Source organism: Callithrix jacchus, chromosome 1 (genome assembly GCF_049354715.1).
Source record: "Callithrix jacchus isolate 240 chromosome 1, calJac240_pri, whole genome shotgun sequence".
Lineage (NCBI taxonomy): Eukaryota > Metazoa > Chordata > Mammalia > Primates > Cebidae > Callithrix > Callithrix jacchus.
The window spans coordinates 162,335,689-162,355,658 of NC_133502.1; the positions used below are offsets into that span (position 1 = coordinate 162,335,689).

The 19,970-nt window shown below is 45.5% G+C and overlaps 1 protein-coding gene and 1 long non-coding RNA gene across 34 annotated transcripts in view; one reads left to right on the plus strand and one right to left on the minus strand.

The window, feature by feature from the left end:
* ZNF618 (zinc finger protein 618) overlaps positions 1-19,382 on the plus strand; it is a 182,543-nt gene extending 163,161 nt beyond the window's left edge. For 29 of the 33 annotated variants that reach the window (XM_035255420.3, XM_035255305.3, XM_035255300.3 and 26 more), the window contains 2 exons: positions 10,812-10,913; positions 11,568-19,113. In XM_035255420.3, the coding sequence (XP_035111311.1) occupies positions 10,812-10,913; positions 11,568-13,084 (1,619 nt within the window). In that variant the 3' untranslated portion in view covers positions 13,085-19,113. Of the gene's footprint in view, positions 1-10,811; positions 10,914-11,567 lie in introns of all 33 variants that reach the window. The other 4 variants (XM_035255332.3, XM_035255426.3, XM_035255342.3 and 1 more) reach the window with 1 other exon arrangement.
* Positions 2,474-9,624, minus strand: LOC144579492 (uncharacterized). The gene is made up of 3 exons (XR_013527184.1): positions 9,493-9,624; positions 5,604-5,727; positions 2,474-2,588 (listed from the first exon to the last, which is right to left on the minus strand). It is a non-coding gene; the product is annotated as an uncharacterized LOC144579492 (long non-coding RNA).
* Positions 19,383-19,970: the final 588 nt, after the last annotated feature.

The window sequence follows — 19,970 nt, forward strand, 5'->3', positions numbered from 1 at the left end:
GACAGTGCTAATGCTGCTGATTCAGGGACCATCCTTTGAGAATCACTGCTCTGGAGCTACAGGCTCAGTCATCTCTCTAGGCAGCCTTTTTATCACATTTCACAGCAGCATAACACGGGTCTCAGGGAGATACTGTTTGCTGGAATAAGTAATTCCAAATTCTCAGTGGTTAAACATACAAATCATTGTTTGTTTGTAATAGCTGTGTGGCTTCCACATGGTGATTCTGGGATCAAGGCTCTTTTTTTCCTTATAGCTTCATCCTCCTTTGGATCCTCAGAGTCCTCTCTCTTTGTGGGTAGGGAGAGGGGCTCTGGGGCAGGCACACTTCTTTACCATTTTAGACCACAAGTGACACCTGTAGATGCTCAAATTCCAGTATGGAGAATTAGTCACGTGACCAGCCTGAATCCATGGGCAGAAATATGCCCAGGTCCTTTGTCCCAGGACAGCTGGACACATTGCAAAGGGAAACATGAGTCTGGGGAGGCAGCTGATTGTCCCTCCACCCCTTTCCCCAGAGGAATTCTCTAGAATCATTAGAAATAATGGATGAGAAGTACCTGACATACAATGGGGGACAGAAATTGGTAGCTGCTATCATTTCACCTGTTACTGTTATTGTACAAATCTTTCATATCATCTCCCAGGTCTGACCTGACTAGCATAGAGTAGAGTATTATAGGACTAGAATCTCTTTTGGGCCAAGTACTGATCTATTAGTGTAATCTCTATCATTCATTCATTCATCCAACATATAGTAATTGGGTATCTGCTGTATACAAGGCACTAAATGGATGATCTTTTTGGGGGAGCCTGTTATTTATTTCTAATGAACTTAAAACCAGGACAGAGCTCTGGAGTGGCAGCCAAGGCACTGGCCTCTGAGACCTGCTCTAACTGGTGTGTCTTGGTGCTGTGTGACCTTCCACAGGAAGCTCTGCTTCTGTCTCTAAAGTGAGGGCCTGAAAATCCCCATCTCCAGCAGCCTTTCCCACACCATGCTTCCCACCTCCTGCTTTCCTCTGTGGTCAGCTGTGCCTCACCAGGGAAGGCCTCGAATGCCACCTCAAGGCATTTAGACTTGACCTCATGGGGAAGCGGGACCCCCAGGCTAGTGACAGCAGTTGGTGGGCCTCTTGGGAACCACAGCCTGAACATCTTGCTTGGTCCCAAGACTCCCACGGCAAGGGCCCCCGCACTCCTCCTCTGAATCCCCGGCACTCTGCACGCACCCTGCCAGCTTCTGGAAGCTGAGCTGTGATTAGGAAAGAGCCTGGATGCCAGTGCTCTCCCATCCCTGGAGGCCTTTAAAATGCAAATCAGAGCTGAGCCTTGAGGTGGCCCCACCTCTCCCAAGCATCTTGACTTGTTTTCAGAGTGGAGCCCTGGGCTGCTTTGTTCTGGTTCAGCGCTGCCAGAGAATGCCTGACCAGCAATCCAGCGCAAAGCCAGGCTGAATCCCAGCCACACTGAATCGGGATTAAAGGCTTCGCTCCATAGAGAGAAATTAAGCGTCATGAGCTGCGCAGTTCACAGCACCGCCGATAAGGAGGATCAGCTTCGAATAACACCAATCTCATTATGGGGCTGCTGAATGGCACAGGGTAATTCCCACTAATAAACTTCCTTTCTGTGCTGTAGGAAAACCTGGCGTGCCTTGGTGATGTTGGAGAAGCGTGCTCTGGCAGTAATAATACCACAGATAGCTAAAGTTTTGTGAGTGCTTTCTGTGTGTCAGTTGTGGTACTGAGAGCTTTAGTTATTTCATCAGATCTTCCTGATTAGGTAATTGACATTTTCATCCCCATTATGCAGATGATGAAACCAAGGCTCAGAGAACATAATCACTGGCTCAAAGTTACACAGCTCATAAACAAGCATCCAGTAGCATTTGAGCTTTTACTTGGTGCCAGGCCTTGTTCTAAGACTTTTACTTATATTCATTCATTTAATTCTCAGAACAACCCCCGGAATTAAGTGCCCATAACAGCTCCACTTCATAGCTGATGAAACTGAGGCACAAATTGGTTAACTAACTTGTCCAAGGCTATGCAGTCACAGTGGCAGGCTATGGATAGGATTCCATCTCTCATACTGTCAGCATCCACCCTGTGCAGCCTTGGGTAGACCTGATAGAAGATTAGCAGAGATCAGAGAGAGATCCGAGATGGCTGATCACTAGCAGCTCGGGATTGTAGCTCCCAGTGAAAACGCAGAGAATGAGAGGACACCACACTTTCAGATGAATTTTTGTTGCTCACGGACCAGGAGATTCCCAGCGGAGGAGCCCCATGGGTCACCAGCGCGACTCTTGTGGCCAGTGTGGCAGTTTGGCCGGCGCTTCGGTGAGGCGGTTCTTGGTGCAGAGTAAACAGGACTGGGTCCCCTTTTGGCCGATGTTTGGAGCTCTGGGAAGGCAGAGTCGCCTGTTCAGCTGATTGAAGGACGGACTCAAGAAGGAAGCCAGACCCAAGATTCCCGGGCAGAAAAGCACCATCAATCTTAATGCTGCTGTTTTAGCTGGTGCAGTGGGTTGCTCAGATTCCGGCGCTGGGAATCAACAAATTGGACGTCCACTCAGAAACCTAATTAGAGAGTTGGTAATTACAAAGACGACAGATGGATAAACTTATAATGAAGGGAAGAAACCAGCCTAAAAAGGCTGAGAATACCCAAAATCAGAATGCCTCTCCCTCTACAGGGGATCACAGTTCCTCATCAGCAACGGAACAAGTCCTGATGGAGAACGAGTGCATTCCATTAACAGAAGTAGGCTTCAGAAGGTGGATGAAAAGAAACTTCTGGGAGTTAAAAGAACTTATTCTAACCCAATGCAAAGAAACTAAGAACTTTGAAAAAAGGTTTGACGAAATGCTAATGAGAATAGACAATTTAGAGAGGAATATACGTGAATTAACGGAATTGAAAAACACGAGAACTTTGCGAAGTATGCACAAGTTTTAACAGCCAAATGGATCAAGCAGAAGAAAAGATATCAGAGGTTGAAGACTAACTTAATGAAATAAAACGAGAAGACAAGATTAGAGAAAACAGGATAAAAAGGAATGAGCAAAGTCTCCAAGAAATATAGGACTATGTGAAAAGACCTAATCTACGTTTGATAGGTGTACCTGAATGCGACGGAGAGAATGAATCCAAGCCGGAAAATACTCTTCAGGATATTATTCAGGAAAACTTTCCCAACCTAGCAAGACAGGACAATATTCAACTCCAGGTAATACAGAGAACACCACAAAGATATTCCTCAAGAAGAGCAACCCAAGGCACATAATCGTTAGATTCACCATGGTTGAAATGAAGAAGAAAATACTAAGGGTAGCCAGAGAGAAAGGTCGGGTTACCCACAAAGGGAAGCTGACTCATAGCAGGTCTCACAGCAGGTCTATCAGACTCACAGCAGGTCTCTCAGCAGAAACCCTACAAGCTAGAAGAGTGGGGGCCAATATTCAACATCTTAAAAGAACTTTCAACCCAGAATTTCATATCTGGCCAAACTAAGCTTCACAAGAGAAGGAAAAATAAAATCCTTTGTGAACAAGCAGGTACTCAGAGATTTCATCACCACCAGGCCTGCTTTACAAGAGCTTCTGAAAGAAGCATTCCACATGGAAAGGAACAACCAGTATTAGCCTTTCCAAAAACATACCAAAAAGTAAAGAGCATCAACATAATGAAGAATTTTTATCAACTAATGGGCAAAACAGCCAGCTAACATCAAATGGCAGTAATAAACTCACATATATTATTATTAATCCTAAATTTAAATCGACTAAATCCCCCAGTCAAAAGACACAGCCAAAACCCATCGGTATGCTGCATCCAGACCCATCTCACATGCAAGGATACACAAAACAAAGGGATGGAGAAAGATTTACCAACCAAGTGGAGAGCAAAAATAAATAAATAAATAAAAAGCAGGAGTTGCAATTCTCATCTCTGATAAAATAGATTTTAAAGCAACAAAGGTCAAAAGAGGCAAAGAAGGTCATTACATAACAATAAAAGGATCAATGCAACAAGAAGAGCTAATGATCCTAAATATATATACACCCAATACAGGAGCACCCAGATGCATAAAGCAAGTTCTTAATAACCTAAAAAGAGCCTTAGACTCCCACACAATAATAGTGGGAGACTTCAACATCAATATTAGATCAACGACACAGAAAATTAACAAGGATATCCAGGACTTGAACTCAGATCCAGAACAAGTAAGCTTAATAAACATTTATAGAACTCTCCACTTTAAATACACAAAATAAACACTCTTATCAGTACCACATCACACCTACTCACAGGTTTAAATGAAATATTGGTTGGCTACTTGTTTGTTATTTTCTTCCCTCATTTTTTCCTGTCTCCATTATTAATTGTGGAGATTAATAATTAATCTCCACAATTATTGGCATAAAAGAGGTTTTCAATACCCATTTTTAGACTGCATTCTAGCCTGAACAATAAAGCAACACTCCTGTTCTCTCTCCCTCTTTCTTCCTCTCTTTCATTCTTTTTTCTTTCTTTCTTTTTCTTAAAAAAAAAAAAAAAGCATCTCTTGAAATTATATGAGCTTCAGGCTCCACAAAACCTCGCTCTATCCATGCCTGTTACTCTATGTTGAGTAGTCACATGACTATGTAAGCTATTTTTAGGAAAATGTTGCTGTTTTCTGGGTTTCCAAAAATATCCTGACTTTGGTATTTCTTGGAGGTGCAAGGTTTTTTCTATTCAAATAGAAAAAACAAATGTCTGTTTACTAGTTTGAAGGTTCTTTCCAAAAAGAACTTTCCAAAAAGTTCGAGTTCAAAAATAAAAAAATAAAAGATTAGCAGAGTTGGAAGCCCTCTCAGAGGTCATCTCTTTCAGCCTCCTCATTCAGTTACAGCCAGGAGGACCACAGCTAAGAGGGGTTGGAAGACCTTACAGACAGCAAGCAAGCTGGCAGCTCAGGGGTGTAGGATTTTGGAGGTGACCGCACTTGGTTTCTTTCTTTCTTTTTTTGAGACAGTCTTGCTCTGTCACCCAGGCTGTAGCGCAGTGGCGTGATCTCAGCTATATGCCTGCAACCTCCGCCTCTGGGCTCAAGCAATTCTTGTGCCTTGGCCTCCCTAATAGCTGGGATTGCAGGTCTGCACCACCATGCCTAACCAGTTTTTGCCCAGCCTGGGTGACAGAGCGAGATTCCATCTCAAAAAAAAAAAAAAAAAGTAATTAAAAAAAAATTACCAGGCAAATAAAATGTACCAATTTGAAGAGTACAGTTTGATTGGTTTGGACAACATTGGCTGGGCATGGTGGCTCACGCCTGTAATCCCAGCTCTTTGGGAAGCTAAGGAGGGAAGATTGTTTGAGTCCAGGAATTTGAGATCAGTCTGTACAACATAGCAAGACCCAAAAGGAAAAAAAAATTAAAATGGAAAAAATTTAGGGCGCAGTGGTTCACACCTGTAATCCCAACGCTTTGGAAAGCTGAGGCAGGAGGATTGCTTGAGGCCAGGAGTTTGAGACCAGTCCTGGTCACCATAGCAAACACTCTGTCTCTACAGAAAATTTAGAAATTAACCATGCATGGTAGCACACACCTGTAGTCCCAGCAGTTTAGGAGGCTCAGGTAGGAGGATGGCTTGAGCCCGGAAGGTCGAGGCTGCAGTGAGCTATGACGGTGCCACTATACTCCAGCCTGGGTGATGGAGCAAGACCCTGTCTCTAAAATATAAAAATAATATTACCATCAACCCAGAAAGCTCCTTCATGCCTCTTTGCAGTCATTTCCTTTCTCCTACCCTAGTCATTGGCAACTGCCATCTGCTTTCTGTCACTATACTTTTGCCTGTATTGGATTTTATTATGTTTGGAGTCCTATGGTATTCAGCCCCTTGTGTCTAACTTCTCTCCCTTAACATACTTTTGAAGTTTGTCCATGTTCTGTGTTATCAGTAATTCCTTTATTGACTGAGCTGTATTTCATGGTCTAGACATATCACAATTTGTTTATCTATTCACCAGCTGATAGTCATTTAATCTCCAGTTTGGGACTATTATAAATAACACTGCTATGAACATTCATGTACAAGTCATGTGCATGTGTAGACCCATGTTTTTAACTCCCCTGGGTGTGTACCTGGAAGTGGAGATGCTGGGCTATGAGGTAATTCTGTTTAATCCTGTGAGGAATTGCCAGATAGTTTCCTAAAGTGGCTGCACCATTTTTACATTTCTACCAACAGTGGATGAGGGTTCTGATTCTCCATATCCCTGTCTTCACTTTTTATCATCTTCCTTCTTGATTATGGCCATTCTAGTGCATGTGAAATGGCATTTCATTGTGGTTTTGACATATTTTTCTGACAGCTAATAATGTTAAGCATCTGTTCATGTGCTCATTGACCACATTGGCAAAGGATCTGAATAGACATTTCTCCAAAGGGGTATACCCAGTAATGGGATTGCTGGATCAAATGGTAGATCTACTTTGAGGTCTTTAAGGAATCTCCACCCTGTTTTCATAGTAGTTGTGGTAGTACACATTCCCACCAGCGATGTAAAAGTTTTCCCTTTCCACCACATCCTTGCCAACGTCTATTATTTTTTGATTTTTTAAATTCCAGCCATTCTTGCAGGAGTAAGGTGGTTTCGCACTGTGGCTTTGATTCACATCTCCCTCATAATCAGTGATGCTGAGCATTTTTTCATATGTTTGTTGGCCATTTGTGTATCTTCTTTTGAGAATTGTCTATTCATGTCCTTAGCCCACTTTTTGATGGGATTGTTTGCTTTTTTCTTGCTGATTTCAGTTCCTTGTAGATTCTGGATATTAGTCCTTTGTCAGATTCATAGTTTGCAAAGATTTTATCCCACTCTGGGTTATCTGTTTACTCTGCTGGTTATTTCTTTTGCTGGGAAGAAGGTTTTGTGTATAAGTCCCGTCTCTTTATCTTTGTTTTTGTCGCATTTGCTTTTGTGTTCTTGGTCATGAAGTCTTTGCCTAAGCCAATGTCTAGAAGCGTTTTTCTGATGTTATCTTCTAGAATTTTTATGGTTTCAGGTCTTAGATTTAAGTCTTTGATCCATCTTGAGTTGATTTGTTGTATAAGGTGAGAGACAAAGATCCAATTTCATTCTTCTACATGTGGCCTGCCAGTTACCCCAGCACCATTTGTTGAATAGGGTGTTCTTTCCCCAGTTTATATTTTTGTTAGCTTTGTCGGAGGTCAGTTGGCTGTATTTGGCTTTATTTCTGGATTCTCTATTCTGTTCTATTGGTCTGTGTGCCTATTTTTATGCCAGTACCATGCTGTTTTGGTTACTATAGCCTTGTAGTATAGTTTTGAAGTCCAGTAATGTGATGCTTCCAGATTTGTTCTTTTTTGCTAAGCCTTGCTTTGGCTATACAAGCCCTTTTTTGGTTCCATATGAATTTTAGGATTGTTTTTTCTAGTTCTGTGAAGAATAATGATGTTGTTTTGATGGGAATTGCACTGAAAATTTGTAGATTGCTTTTGGCAGTATGGTCATTTTCACAATATTGATTCTACCCATCCATGAGCATGGGATGTGTTTCCATTTGTTTGTGTCATATGTGATTTCTTTCATCAGTGTTTTGTAGTTTTCCCTGTAGAGGTCTTTTACCTCCTTGGTTAAGTGTATTCTTAAGTTTAGGTTTTTTTTTTTTTTTTCAGCTTTTGTAAAAGGGGTTGAATTATTGATTTGATTTTTCAGCTTGGTCACTGTTGGTGTATAGCAGTGCTACTGATTTGTGTACGTTGATTTTGTATCCTGCAACTTTACTGAATTCATTTATCAGTTCTAGGAGCTTTTTGGAGGAGTCTTTAGGATTTCCTAGGTATATGGTCATATTATCAGTGAACAGCCTTTGCCCATTTTTAATTGTTTTTTTATATCTTTTATTGAATTGTGAGAGTTCTTTATATGTTCTAGATACAAGATCCCTACAGATAGATAATCTGCAAATCTCTTTCCCATTCTGTGTGTTGCCTTTTACATTCTTGATGTCTTTCAAAGTGTAAAGGTTTTTAATTTTGAAGTCCATTTATCTGTTTTCTCTGTGCTTGTGGTGTCAGGAAACCACTGCCTAACCAAAGTCACAAAGACGTAATCAACTCATATGTTTCCTATGGTTCCTTAGAAAACTCTAAGAATTTTATAGTTTAGCTCTTACATTTAGGTCTATTCCAGATTGAGTTTATTTTTATATGTGTGTGAGGTGGGAGTCCAGCTTCATTCTTTTACATGTGGGTATCTGGTTGTCCCAGCACCATTTGTTGAAAAGACTATTTTCCCCATTTAATTGTTCTGATAACCTTGTCAAAATTCAGTTGACTATAAATGTGGGTGTTTATTTCTCTATTTCCAGTTGTATTCCGTTGATCTGTATGTCCGTCCTGTGCCAGTATTACACTGTCTTGATTAGCTTTGTAGTAGTTTGGAAATCAGATAGCTTTGTAGTAGTTTGGAAATCAGAAAGTATATTCCTCCAACGTTGTCCTTTTTCTAAATTATTTTGACTATTCTGTATCTCTTGCATTTCCATATGAATTTCAGGATCAGCTTGTCAGTTTTTGCAAAAAACAAAACAACAACAAGATGGATTTTGATAAGGATTGTGTTTAATCTAGATAAGCTGGGACATTCCATGTTTATGGACTGAAATACTTAATATTTTAACAATAAGTCTTCTTCCAGTCCATGAACATGGAATATCTTTTCAGGACTCAGACCAGTCTGGTTCACCATAGCTTAGGTCTTATTTGAGTTCTTTCAACAGTGTTTTTAGTTTTCTGTGTTCAATTCTTAATACTTTTAAAAATTTAATTCTAAGTAATTATTTTCAAAGCTATTATCAATGGAATTGTTTTCTTAACTTTTGGAATATCACTAGTATAGAAAAATACCATTTGGTTTTATATATTGATCTTGCATCCTGCACCCTTGCTGAACTCGTTTATTGTAATTGTTTTATGTGTATGTGGATTCTATAAGATTTTCTATATACACAATCATGTCATCTGCAGTTTGAGATCATTTGCTTCTTTCATTCCAATCTGGATGTCTTTTTGCACCTAATTGTTCTAGCTAGAACTTGTAATACAGTCGTCCACCGCATAATGCACATGATGGACTGCATATATGACAGCGGTCCCATAAAACTGTAGTATCCTATTTTTACTATACCTTTTTTTATGTTCAGATACATAAATATTTACCATGGTGTTACAGTTGCCTGAATTATTGAGTACAGTAACACACTGTACAGGTTTGTAGCCTAGAAGCAGTAGGCTGTGCCATATGGCCTGGGGGTATAATAGGCTATACCATCTAGGTTTGTATAAGTACACTTTAGGATGTTTGCACAATGACAAAATCTTCTAGCAATACGTTTCTCAGGACGTATGTCTAACATAACTGTCCATGTTGAATAGAAGAAACGAGCGTGAGAGTGAATGTTCTTACCTTGTTCCTGATCTTAGGGAGAAAGCTTTCATTGTTTCACCAGTAAGCGTGTTGTTAACTGTAGGGTTTCAGTAGATGCTCTTTATTAGGCTGGAAAACTTCGTTCCATTCCTAGTTCATTGAGCGTTTTTATCATGAAAAAGGTGTTAGATTTTGTCAAATGCTTTTCTGCAGCTATTGAGATGATCATGTGATTTTTGTCCTTTACTCTATTAGCATGGTGTATTACATTTATTTTTGTATGTTTAATCAACTATATTCCTGGAGTAAATCCCAGTTGGTCATGGTATGGAATCCTTCATCTGTGTTGCTGGATTATTACATCACAGGATCACAGTGAGGCAGCCAGGTTCATAGAACAGTAATACTGAAAACAGCAGAGCTGGAAACCTAGGACATGGGAGTGTGGGGAAGCAGGCTGTGGTATATCATATATGATAGAAGTCTGTGTGACATGTGTAGTAACGAGAATGTGACTCAGACTATTTCCTATTCAGAAATGATCCCACAGACGTGGCAGGGAGTAAACATGTGGCCAGGAGAACAGGCATATACCAATTGCTTATCACTGGATACAACTATGTATGTGCAAGTTAACAAAAACGAGAGAAGCATGTGGAGGACACTTCCAGGAACTGGTAACCTGGGGTTGTATCCCAGCCCTGCTACTGTTTTCTCTGAGATCTTGGGCAAATTTTTTCTTATATCCCAACTTGAGTTTCCATGTCGTACAGTGAGGGGTTTGATTCTTTACTGCTTTGTATCACACATGGCTTTGGTTTTGTTCTGTTCATTTAATATAATTTATAGTAAATATAGTTTAAAAATGCAAACTTTGAGGCACTGAGAGAGTGTGAGGAGTTTTTGGCCGCTTAGGGAGTGTGACCAGTACTCCCTTCCCTCTGTATCAGCTAGAACTTGTGGTTGTATGCAGGGAATGTGGGGTTCCCAGACAGGCTTGGGATACAGTGCTTCCCCTTTCCAGAGTTTGCTCTTTACCACGCACTGTGTCCAGCCCAATGCTTCCCATTTCTAGAGTATACTCAGTACCAGGTACTGTGCTCAGTGCTCCTTGCGTTATCTCTTGTTAGTCCCCAGCAATTGTGTAATGTCCATGATTTTCTTCATTTTTTTCAAATGATAACAATGAGACTTTGCAAGCATAGATAGTTGTCTAAGGAGGAGCCAGGATTTTAACCCAGGCCTGAGTCCCAATGGCCACATTCTGCTGTGACACCCACCACACTCTAGTTCTCGTCTTGTTTATCCACAGGCCTCTTACCCTTCCAGGTAATACACTGTCCCCTTTGTGCCCACAGCTGACAATGAAAACAACATTGCCTCCAACCAGTCCCGATCACCACCTGCTGTTGTAGAAGAGAAGTGGAAACCTCAGTCCCAGAGGAACAGCGCCAATAACAGTAGGTCTCCCCAAGCAGGGCTGGACCTGAGGGGTCCCTTATGTTCCATTTGTTCCTCTCTGCCCGTTCCCACCAGGTGTGCTTCCTGTGATGTCACAAGATGATGCATGATAATTTCCAAAGCACTTTTCCACCTAAGACCTTGTTTGCAGGAGTTCTTAACTCGGGATGGGCAGAAGGAGGCCCAGGAAGAGTAGGTGATTTTTTTTGTGGTCAGAAAGCACCAATTTGTGCCAGAATGAGAACTAGAGCCCACCTCTCCACAATTTCTGCTGGCTGCTCTTTCCTGACATCATGATTCCACATATTTTCTTTTTCCTAAAGATTCCTATATTAGCGGAAATTCCTATATTGAGGAAGAAATTAGACTAGTTAGCTTCAAAGGTCTAGGTAAATGACATATACTGCAATTATGTTGCATACATACCTACTACACTCTATTCCCATGCCCGTGGCAGGCATTACTAATCAATCATAGAACTTTATCCTTATGAGACCATCACATATTAAAGGCAGCCAGCACCACCAATGTGTGTGCAAGAGGAAATTGATTTCTCATTCCCAATACTCAATGCTTAGAGTATTAGGCTACTGCCACCCCAAGCAGCCTTGAATGCCACAGTTAATCCCGTCTCTCTTTGTATCCTCTGCCAGCCACCACCAGTGGTTTAACACCCAACAGCATGATCCCCGAGAAGGAGCGGCAGAACATCGCAGAGCGGCTGTTGAGGGTCATGTGTGCCGACCTGGGTGCACTCAGCGTGGTCAGTGGGAAGGAGTTCCTGAAGTTGGCCCAGACCTTAGTAGACAGTGGTGCCCGCTATGGGGCCTTCTCAGTCACTGAAATCCTGGGCAACTTCAACACACTGGCGCTGAAGCACCTGCCACGGATGTACAACCAGGTGAAGGTGAAAGTGACCTGTGCCCTGGGTAGCAATGCCTGCCTAGGCATTGGTGTCACCTGCCATTCCCAGAGTGTCGGCCCTGACTCCTGCTACATCCTCACAGCCTACCAGGCCGAGGGCAACCATATCAAGAGCTACGTGCTGGGTGTGAAGGGTGCGGACATTCGCGACAGTGGCGACCTCGTGCACCACTGGGTGCAGAACGTGCTTTCGGAGTTCGTGATGTCGGAGATCAGGACAGTGTACGTGACGGATTGCCGGGTGAGCACGTCCGCCTTCTCCAAGGCCGGCATGTGCCTTCGCTGCTCAGCCTGTGCCTTGAACTCGGTGGTGCAGAGTGTGCTGAGCAAGCGGACGCTGCAGGCCCGCAGCATGCACGAGGTCATCGAGCTGCTCAACGTGTGCGAGGACCTGGCGGGCTCCACGGGCCTGGCCAAGGAGACCTTCGGGTCGCTGGAGGAGACGTCGCCACCACCCTGCTGGAACTCAGTGACGGACTCACTGTTGCTGGTGCATGAGCGCTATGAGCAGATCTGCGAGTTCTACAGCCGGGCCAAGAAGATGAACCTCATCCAGAGCCTCAACAAGCACCTGCTCAGCAACCTAGCGGCCATCCTGACGCCGGTGAAGCAGGCAGTCATCGAGCTGAGCAACGAGAGCCAACCCACCCTGCAGCTGGTGCTGCCCACCTACGTCAGGCTGGAGAAGCTGTTCACGGCCAAGGCCAATGACGCAGGCACCGTGAGCAAGCTCTGCCACCTCTTCCTGGAGGCGCTTAAGGAGAACTTCAAGGTGCACCCGGCCCACAAGGTGGCCATGATCCTGGACCCGCAGCAGAAGCTGCGGCCCGTGCCGCCCTACCAGCATGAGGAGATCATTGGCAAGGTCTGCGAGCTCATCAATGAGGTGAAGGAGTCCTGGGCTGAGGAGGCCGACTTCGAGCCTGCCGCCAAGAAGCCCCGCTCTGCTGCGGGCGAGAACCCCGCAGCTCAGGAAGATGATCGGCTGGGCAAAAATGAAGTGTATGATTACCTGCAGGAGCCCCTCTTCCAGGCTACCCCTGATCTCTTCCAGTACTGGTCATGCGTTACCCAAAAGCACACAAAACTCGCCAAGCTCGCCTTCTGGCTCCTGGCAGTTCCGGCTGTGGGCGCCAGAAGCGGGTGTGTAAATATGTGTGAACAAGCGCTTCTAATCAAACGGAGGCGGCTGCTCAGTCCAGAAGATATGAATAAACTCATGTTTCTGAAATCCAACATGCTTTAAGACTTGACTTCGGGGAAAAAAAGAAGATAACATTAGAAAAAAAACCACACAACACTGTCACAAACAAGGAATTTAAGTTCTAAACACTGTGGACCTCATTATAAATGCCCCCAGGAAACTTAAGTGCTCTTTTCCGTGTGTGTGTGTGTGCGCGCGTGTGCGTGTGTGTACACAGCCACAGGTGTGTGCATGTGTTTGAATACATGTGCTGTGGTTGTGAGGGTGTGAGGGTCTCTGTGCTCCTCTGCAGGGCCAGAGAAACTTCACACACACATGCACACGCGCACACACACACACACACACACCACCCTGGTGCATGTACACACCTGTTCTTGGACAGGTGTGCATTGAACTGGGCGTGTCAGGAAAGCTGAGCAATTGGGAAAGAGGGAGATGTTTCACCTCCTTTTCTCAGTATGGGGGCTTTAGAAGACTCTGTTTCAGGTGTGCAGATTGGTAGAAAGCTGATGTTGTGAAATGTTCAGGCAGCTGAGATCTGAAGTGACTTGACACTCTCTGTCCTTCACCCTGGTCCCCCTTGTCCCTCCTTAACCCACCCCCAGCCCTCCCACCCTCCTGATCCCATTGTGCACCCCCCGCCCCCTCGGCTGCTCTGCTGTGGACTCTTCCCGCTGCATCAGATGGATGGTTTCTGCACTGGACTTTGCTTCTCGTTCACCTTCAGGGCATTGAGCTGCTGCCTTCGTGATACCCCTTGGGTGTCCCAGGGCAGCCGCCTTAGAAACACACCTATCTATCTCCCCAAATCAGGAAAGGAGACTTTAAGAGTATAAAGCTGACATTTTGCTTTTTAATATAAGAGAGGAGAAAAAGACATTTTTCAGAGAAGTATAGATACTGTCTCCACTCCCTAATAATTTCTCTCCCTAACATTTTAGCAGTTTTTACCTTCTTTGGGGGTTGATTTTGTTTCTTCAAATTTGATTTAGACTCTGCTAGGAGGCACTGAATGTCTATAACTTATGTTTTGGAGTTTGGTTTTTCTGCTTGCCCCTTTCCTTCCTCAAGTCACACTGTAAACTAGCTCATCTCAGTGGTATACTCAGTGTCCTACGGTCTTTCTTGGCCTTCCCTGTACAGTTTGGTTTTCACGTATTTGAACAGCCAGAGCCAGGTTCTTGGTTGTGCTATTTGGAGACCAGGGGTTGGGGAGGAGTCGCGGGTTCCACAGCTGTGGGGTTTGGTGGCCGTAGGGGAAGCAGTGGTTCAGGAGTTCTGAATGTAAACACCAGAGCTGCCCTCTTGGTCCGCCGTGCGTGGTACCCAGTGTGTGTCAGTACTCATCACTTCCCCAACCCTGGCGGTCCACCGGGACTCCAAAGTTGATCCATAGTCACGTCCACCCTCCCCACCCCCAGACCTGCCACAGCCCTCGGGGTCCCCACTCACACCTCTGAATTCCTTCCAGGACGGCAGTGAGCATGGTGCCTTGTGGCCCATACGGTTGATGTTCCGAGGGTGGGATGGCGTTCAGCCACATTCGACCCGATGCTGTGAAAGATGTCTTCAGGCTTTTCTCTCCTGTTCCCCCAGCCGTGAGTAAATTAGGTTCTACACATACAGTTCAGATGCCAAGGGTGACACCCCATTCTCTTCACAAGAGGTGGTTCTGTCACAGATCACCCCCACTGCACCTCTCAGTGAATAAAGTGCTGGTGGTCACACTCCCCCGGTGACCCTTAGCATGGGATGGGGTGGTTACACTAGGGCTTCAGGCTGAGAATGGCCATCATGGCGGGAGGCTGTTCACAAAGGCACCTTCTATCACCCTGGGGTTGGCGAGGTCCACTCCACCCCTTCCCAGTAATAAAGCATTACTCAACTGTGAGATACCTCGACTACAGAAAGCACTGTACCACAGCCCTCTCCCCCCGGGTCCGTGACGGGAGCAGGGAGGAAAGTTGATTGCAAACCTCAAGAAGGCTTAGGACCATGGACCTGGAACAGTGATGTTTGGAAGCCAAGCCTGCACACTTCGCCTCATGAGAACTCACCCGCTCTCCCCTTGAGTCTTGGACACACTGAAATGGATCAGAGTGGACCATTTCCACGTTTGCTCCAGCAAGCCGTGGTCTCAGGAACTACCGTGCCATTTCCTCTCCTGGAGAAGTTCTAGATGTTTCTTCCACAACATTTCCACCTGGGGGGCCGGGCCCACCATCGGAGAAGAGCCTCCGTCCACCCTGGAGCAGGAAGGGAGAGAAATACAGACAGGAACCTCATGTCACTCCCTAGGGAGTATGGAAAGAAACGTCAATAGACTTCTCAGTTGGGCCTTTGGAGGCATTCTGGAAGGTGACCTCAGTGTCACTGATCATTGGCAGATGCCTACAGCAAAAGGTCCCTCTAGCCTTGCATGGCTGCTGGGGAAGGGACCATGACCTAGTACTTTGAGAGCAGAGCCTTGGAACCCATACTCCCTCTACTTGGAGCAAAGTTGTGCTGGTGGTGCCCCATTATTGGGCCAGTTGATTAGAAAATAGGCATTTCACTTTCTTGCAAAGCCATCAGACTAGGCCCAGTGTGCATTTAGAGCACTCAGCTTTCTTCTCTTTGAATCATGGGATGTCTGCCCTCCAGGAAGAGAATCGATCACAGATTGTACCTCCCTTTCCGTTCTTTTCCACCTCAATTCAATACTTAGGGGTTGGCTTGCCTCTGCAAGTTTGCAGTGAATGCCACTAGGTACTCAGAAAGCTGTCCTCTGGGGCTGCCTTATCTAGTTAGATAACAAGGCAGCAGATGATCATTTCTCTCTTGCAACCTCTGGTTCCCTCCAGAAACTGGTGTCACCAACAGGAAAGGCTGTACCAAGGTGCCCTCTCAGTCTGCCTTCTCAGGCTGTTCTCAGAGTGCAAATCCTGCTGCAACTAACAGCTTCATAAAACCCAAAGATCTCACAGGCCCTGCCACTGGCTCATTTGTCTCCAGCAATATCCACCTCACCTAATTCTAGTTCAGCCAAAGGATCGAGACAGGCTCTTCCAGTTCATCTCCCGGTGTCCAGCCTGACCTTCACTTCTGGAAGGATTTTGTCATCTGCTTCCCTGTTCGGGGACCACTGTAGGCCTTTCCATCACAGGCCTTTGGGGGTACTGGGACCAGGAAGTTGGGCCATTTCTACCATGTTCTCAGCAGCCCAAGGTGGTGGCATGCTGAGGTGGATACAACTCGCCTTGAGCCTTGTCCCCAGGACAGAAATGGCCTTTGTTTTGACATACATGGACCCAAGAGGGGAGGTGGAGGAAAGACAAACACACCTCCACTGGGCAAGTTTTTCCTCCTCGTCAGAGGTCAGTTTGCATCGCCAACAAAGCCCAAGCTAAGGACCACAACATGGTGGGTGGTTCCTCGGAGTGGACTCACCCAAGGAATCTCAGGTCCACCAGGAGCAGTGGTGCCATCAGGCCCCGGGTGGATGCCCTTGTTCTGGCACAGTTCTCCACTTCTCGATGCCTGGCTCAGCCAGCCACGCCTCCCTCTAATGGCATTTAGTAACCAGGAAGCAAAACGGATGCCACCTGGGTGAAATTGCCTGCACTTCGTCTCCGGGGGTTCGCTGCACAGAGGCCACGTGCTACATCACCTGTGAGCAAGCTTCGCCACCATCCTGCTTGGCAGTGTCACACTTGACATCTGGGGATTGGTTTTTGGCTGAAAAAGGGTACCAGGGTTTCCTGGCAAGGACAGTAGGGCAGTGCAGTGACACAGATGAGAAGCTGTAAGTCTCCAGGATTTGAGGAAGCCATCAGGTGTGTAGGCTGGCAAGAGTCTTCTCTTTCTGTCTGACCCTTTATCTCCTGCACTTTCAAAGAAACACCAGAGAAAAATTCTATAAGGCGTGTTTCCACTTTGAAGCTTAACCTCTGCCTTTAGGAGTCTATTTTTGAGCAAGGCCAGCTCTTCCCCTTGAACTTGAGCTGGACTCCTTGAAGAGTGGGCACCTGGAGAGATGTCAGGGACACAGCTCATGCTCTCTGGGGGGCCTCAGGGTCGTTGAAAAGCTTTGAAATGAAGATGAGAAGTGGCTGGAGCAGGCTGTGGGATGGCTCCATTGGGGACACCCCTCATCTTGTCATCACAATGGATGTGCTGGAAGAGGAGGCTTCCCAGCGAGCCGCCCCAAGTCCATAGCTTTGCCCTCGCCTTGAGAACAGTGGCAATGCCTCCATCTCTGGGATGCATCTTAAGGAGGGCTCCTAACAAGGCCTGTGATTTAGACAGAACCAAGAGACTAAGTAAGGTCCAGCCATCCCCTGGAACCAGTAGGTGGGAGCTCCTGTCCTCGCCAGTCCTGCTGCAGCCCCCGTGTCCAGCTGGGCCAGTGGGAGAACTGGGTAGGAGGCTGCCCCCTCTTCACTGTGGCTAATGTTTGCTAGGCCAGTTATGGTGAACCAATGATACAGCGTTTTCCCTCTTAGGTTTCCCTCCTAGTTTCGCCTTTTCAGGGTTTCCTGGGGGATTTTGTCGTGGTAGTTGTTTTTCTTCCTCTCTCTTTTGGGTTTGAGGATTGTGGTAGGGGGAGCCCTGGCTTTTGCCAAAAGAGCCCAGTGGTTTCTATGGAAGAGGCGCCCAATCCCACTTTAACGAGGGTGAAGATTGTCAGGTCACTGTTTGACATATTCATGCCCCCTAACCCCCACCACCACGGTGTCGCTTTAAAGAGTCAGTTCTTGTACAGAGAAGGATTTGCTAGGTTTGCAGTTGGGCATTAGCATCACCACTCGCGAGGGCCGCGCCCAACCATGCATCCTGTGGGGCACCTTGACTCTTCAAACCAAAATTCCTTAAAGGGCACAGCCCAGCCTTGTCCGCAACCTCAGGGGCCTGGGATTCCTGTGGCACTTCCTGAATTCCAGGTTGGCACAGATGATGAGGTCTGAGACCAGCCAGAAGGAGGGGCTCCTCCCACAACCCAGGTGCCAGCCGGTCTCCGCCTAGGACCTTCCCTCCCACTCAGCCGGGGTGGGCGGCATCCCATGTGGTGAAACGAGCTCGTGGACTGACCCAGGCTGGGCCTTGCCAGCCAGGAGAGAGCGAGGGCCGCACGGAGGGCTGGCCCAGGCAGCTCGTCCAGGGCCATTGAGATCCCAAGCATCAGGAAATCATTTTGTACAACCACCCGAAGCAGAGATATTTTTTAAAAAGCGTAAATTATTTTCAGTTGTTTTCTGATCCTGCCTTTTTCTTTGCCTCACCACTTCACATTAGTGATTTGTTCACATCAGGTAAATCTTGAGAAAGCCTTGGTGCCCTCCTCCCCACCCCAACTCTAACCATGTGTGTCCATCACCCCCATCCTTTCTCAGTAGTTAAGACGTTCTAGGCAATACCATAGACACATCTGACTGTGTCTCTCTCTTCGAGTGCAAGAAACTCAAGTCATCTTAAAAAAAAAAAATACAAAAAAAATTTACAAAAAAACAAACACAAAAAAAATATCTTTTTTAGGCCAGAGTTTTCTACAGGTATTAATGAATATTTTTCTTAATCCTTATAAGTTTTATGTGTTTAATATTTCTTAATACCGGTAGCATTAATTTATACTTTTGTAGCAACACAATATTTTTATAAACAGCCGGTGCTTGGCTCAAGTCTTCACGAGGGGTTTATGCAGGGCCATCTTGGGGACCCTGTGTACCATGTACTGTATTTAAAAAAAAAAAGTTACCTAGTGTCACACTTGCTGTGTTAATTAACAAAAGACGTTGTGTGCAGTCTCCTGTATCGGTGTGGATCCAGCAGCTCTCCAAGGAGTCATATTGCATGGGGTTGAGTTGACGGTTCTTCTTGTGATATGTAAACCCCCGAGACCAAACTGGAGGGTTTATTTAGGGTTTTCTGTTTGTCTTTTGGGTTTTTGTTTCACTTTGTTTTGGTACCGTTTCTCCATTTACAGCCAAATCAGTTTCATGATGTTCAAAACTTTTGCTGATGTCAAATGGAGGAAAGGAACAGAAAAAAAAAGATTTTTACAAAGTAATAAAATTTAAAACTGAGCTGTTTAATGTTGCTGTTTTTACCTGTCTGTTCTTGTCCAAAAGTGGAACATTCCCAGGGAGAAGAGGAAGCTTCCACTCGGTTCCTTAAGTCGCCAAAAGCCCCAGCCCAGGATTCAGTACCTCCCTTGCCCCCTGAATTCCTGCAGCACTATTTCCCAGTTGGTTGATGCCAAGGCAAAAAGATACCTTTTAACGGTTAGAGAGGATCAGTTGCTTAAATGATTTCATGTCAGTGTTGTATTTATGGTTTTACAATAAAACAACCTTTAGGAAGATGGCAGCGTGTGGCGTTTGTTTCTTGTATTTGGGGTTGGGTCATACTGTCCAATCGGGCAGAGCACCTGCAGGGAGGGCACAGGTGAGTGGTGATGGGCAAGAGGCAGGGCACCTGAGGCAACAACACATATCTGTCTCAGCAGGACACTGTGTGATACTGGTATTGTTGAATTACCCGTGGTGATGCTGGTATTAGTGACTTACCTGTGAGCTCACAGCTCATCTCTTGCACTGGACCTGGCTCAGCTATTTGATAAATGAGGGTGGGACATAGTCGAGGAAGATGTGGCCCTTCTGGGCTTGTGGAACATTGTCCCATGAAAGATGGGGTGGATTTAGTCTCTGTCCTCCAGGCCTAATGCCTAAGGTTGGCCCTGCACTGCAGTCATCTTCGAGGCTCCCGAGCCCCTTTACTTAGTGGCTTTGGCCCCCTAAGCGATGTGTGTGATGTTAACAACTGTTGTGTGTATCGTCATCTGCTGCAAAAGTGTCCATGGCTTTTGCCAAATTCCTCATGGCATGAGGGACTCTGAGCAAATTAGGAATGAGTGGCCTCCATCATGAGCTGCTAGAGGCCAGCCCTGGTG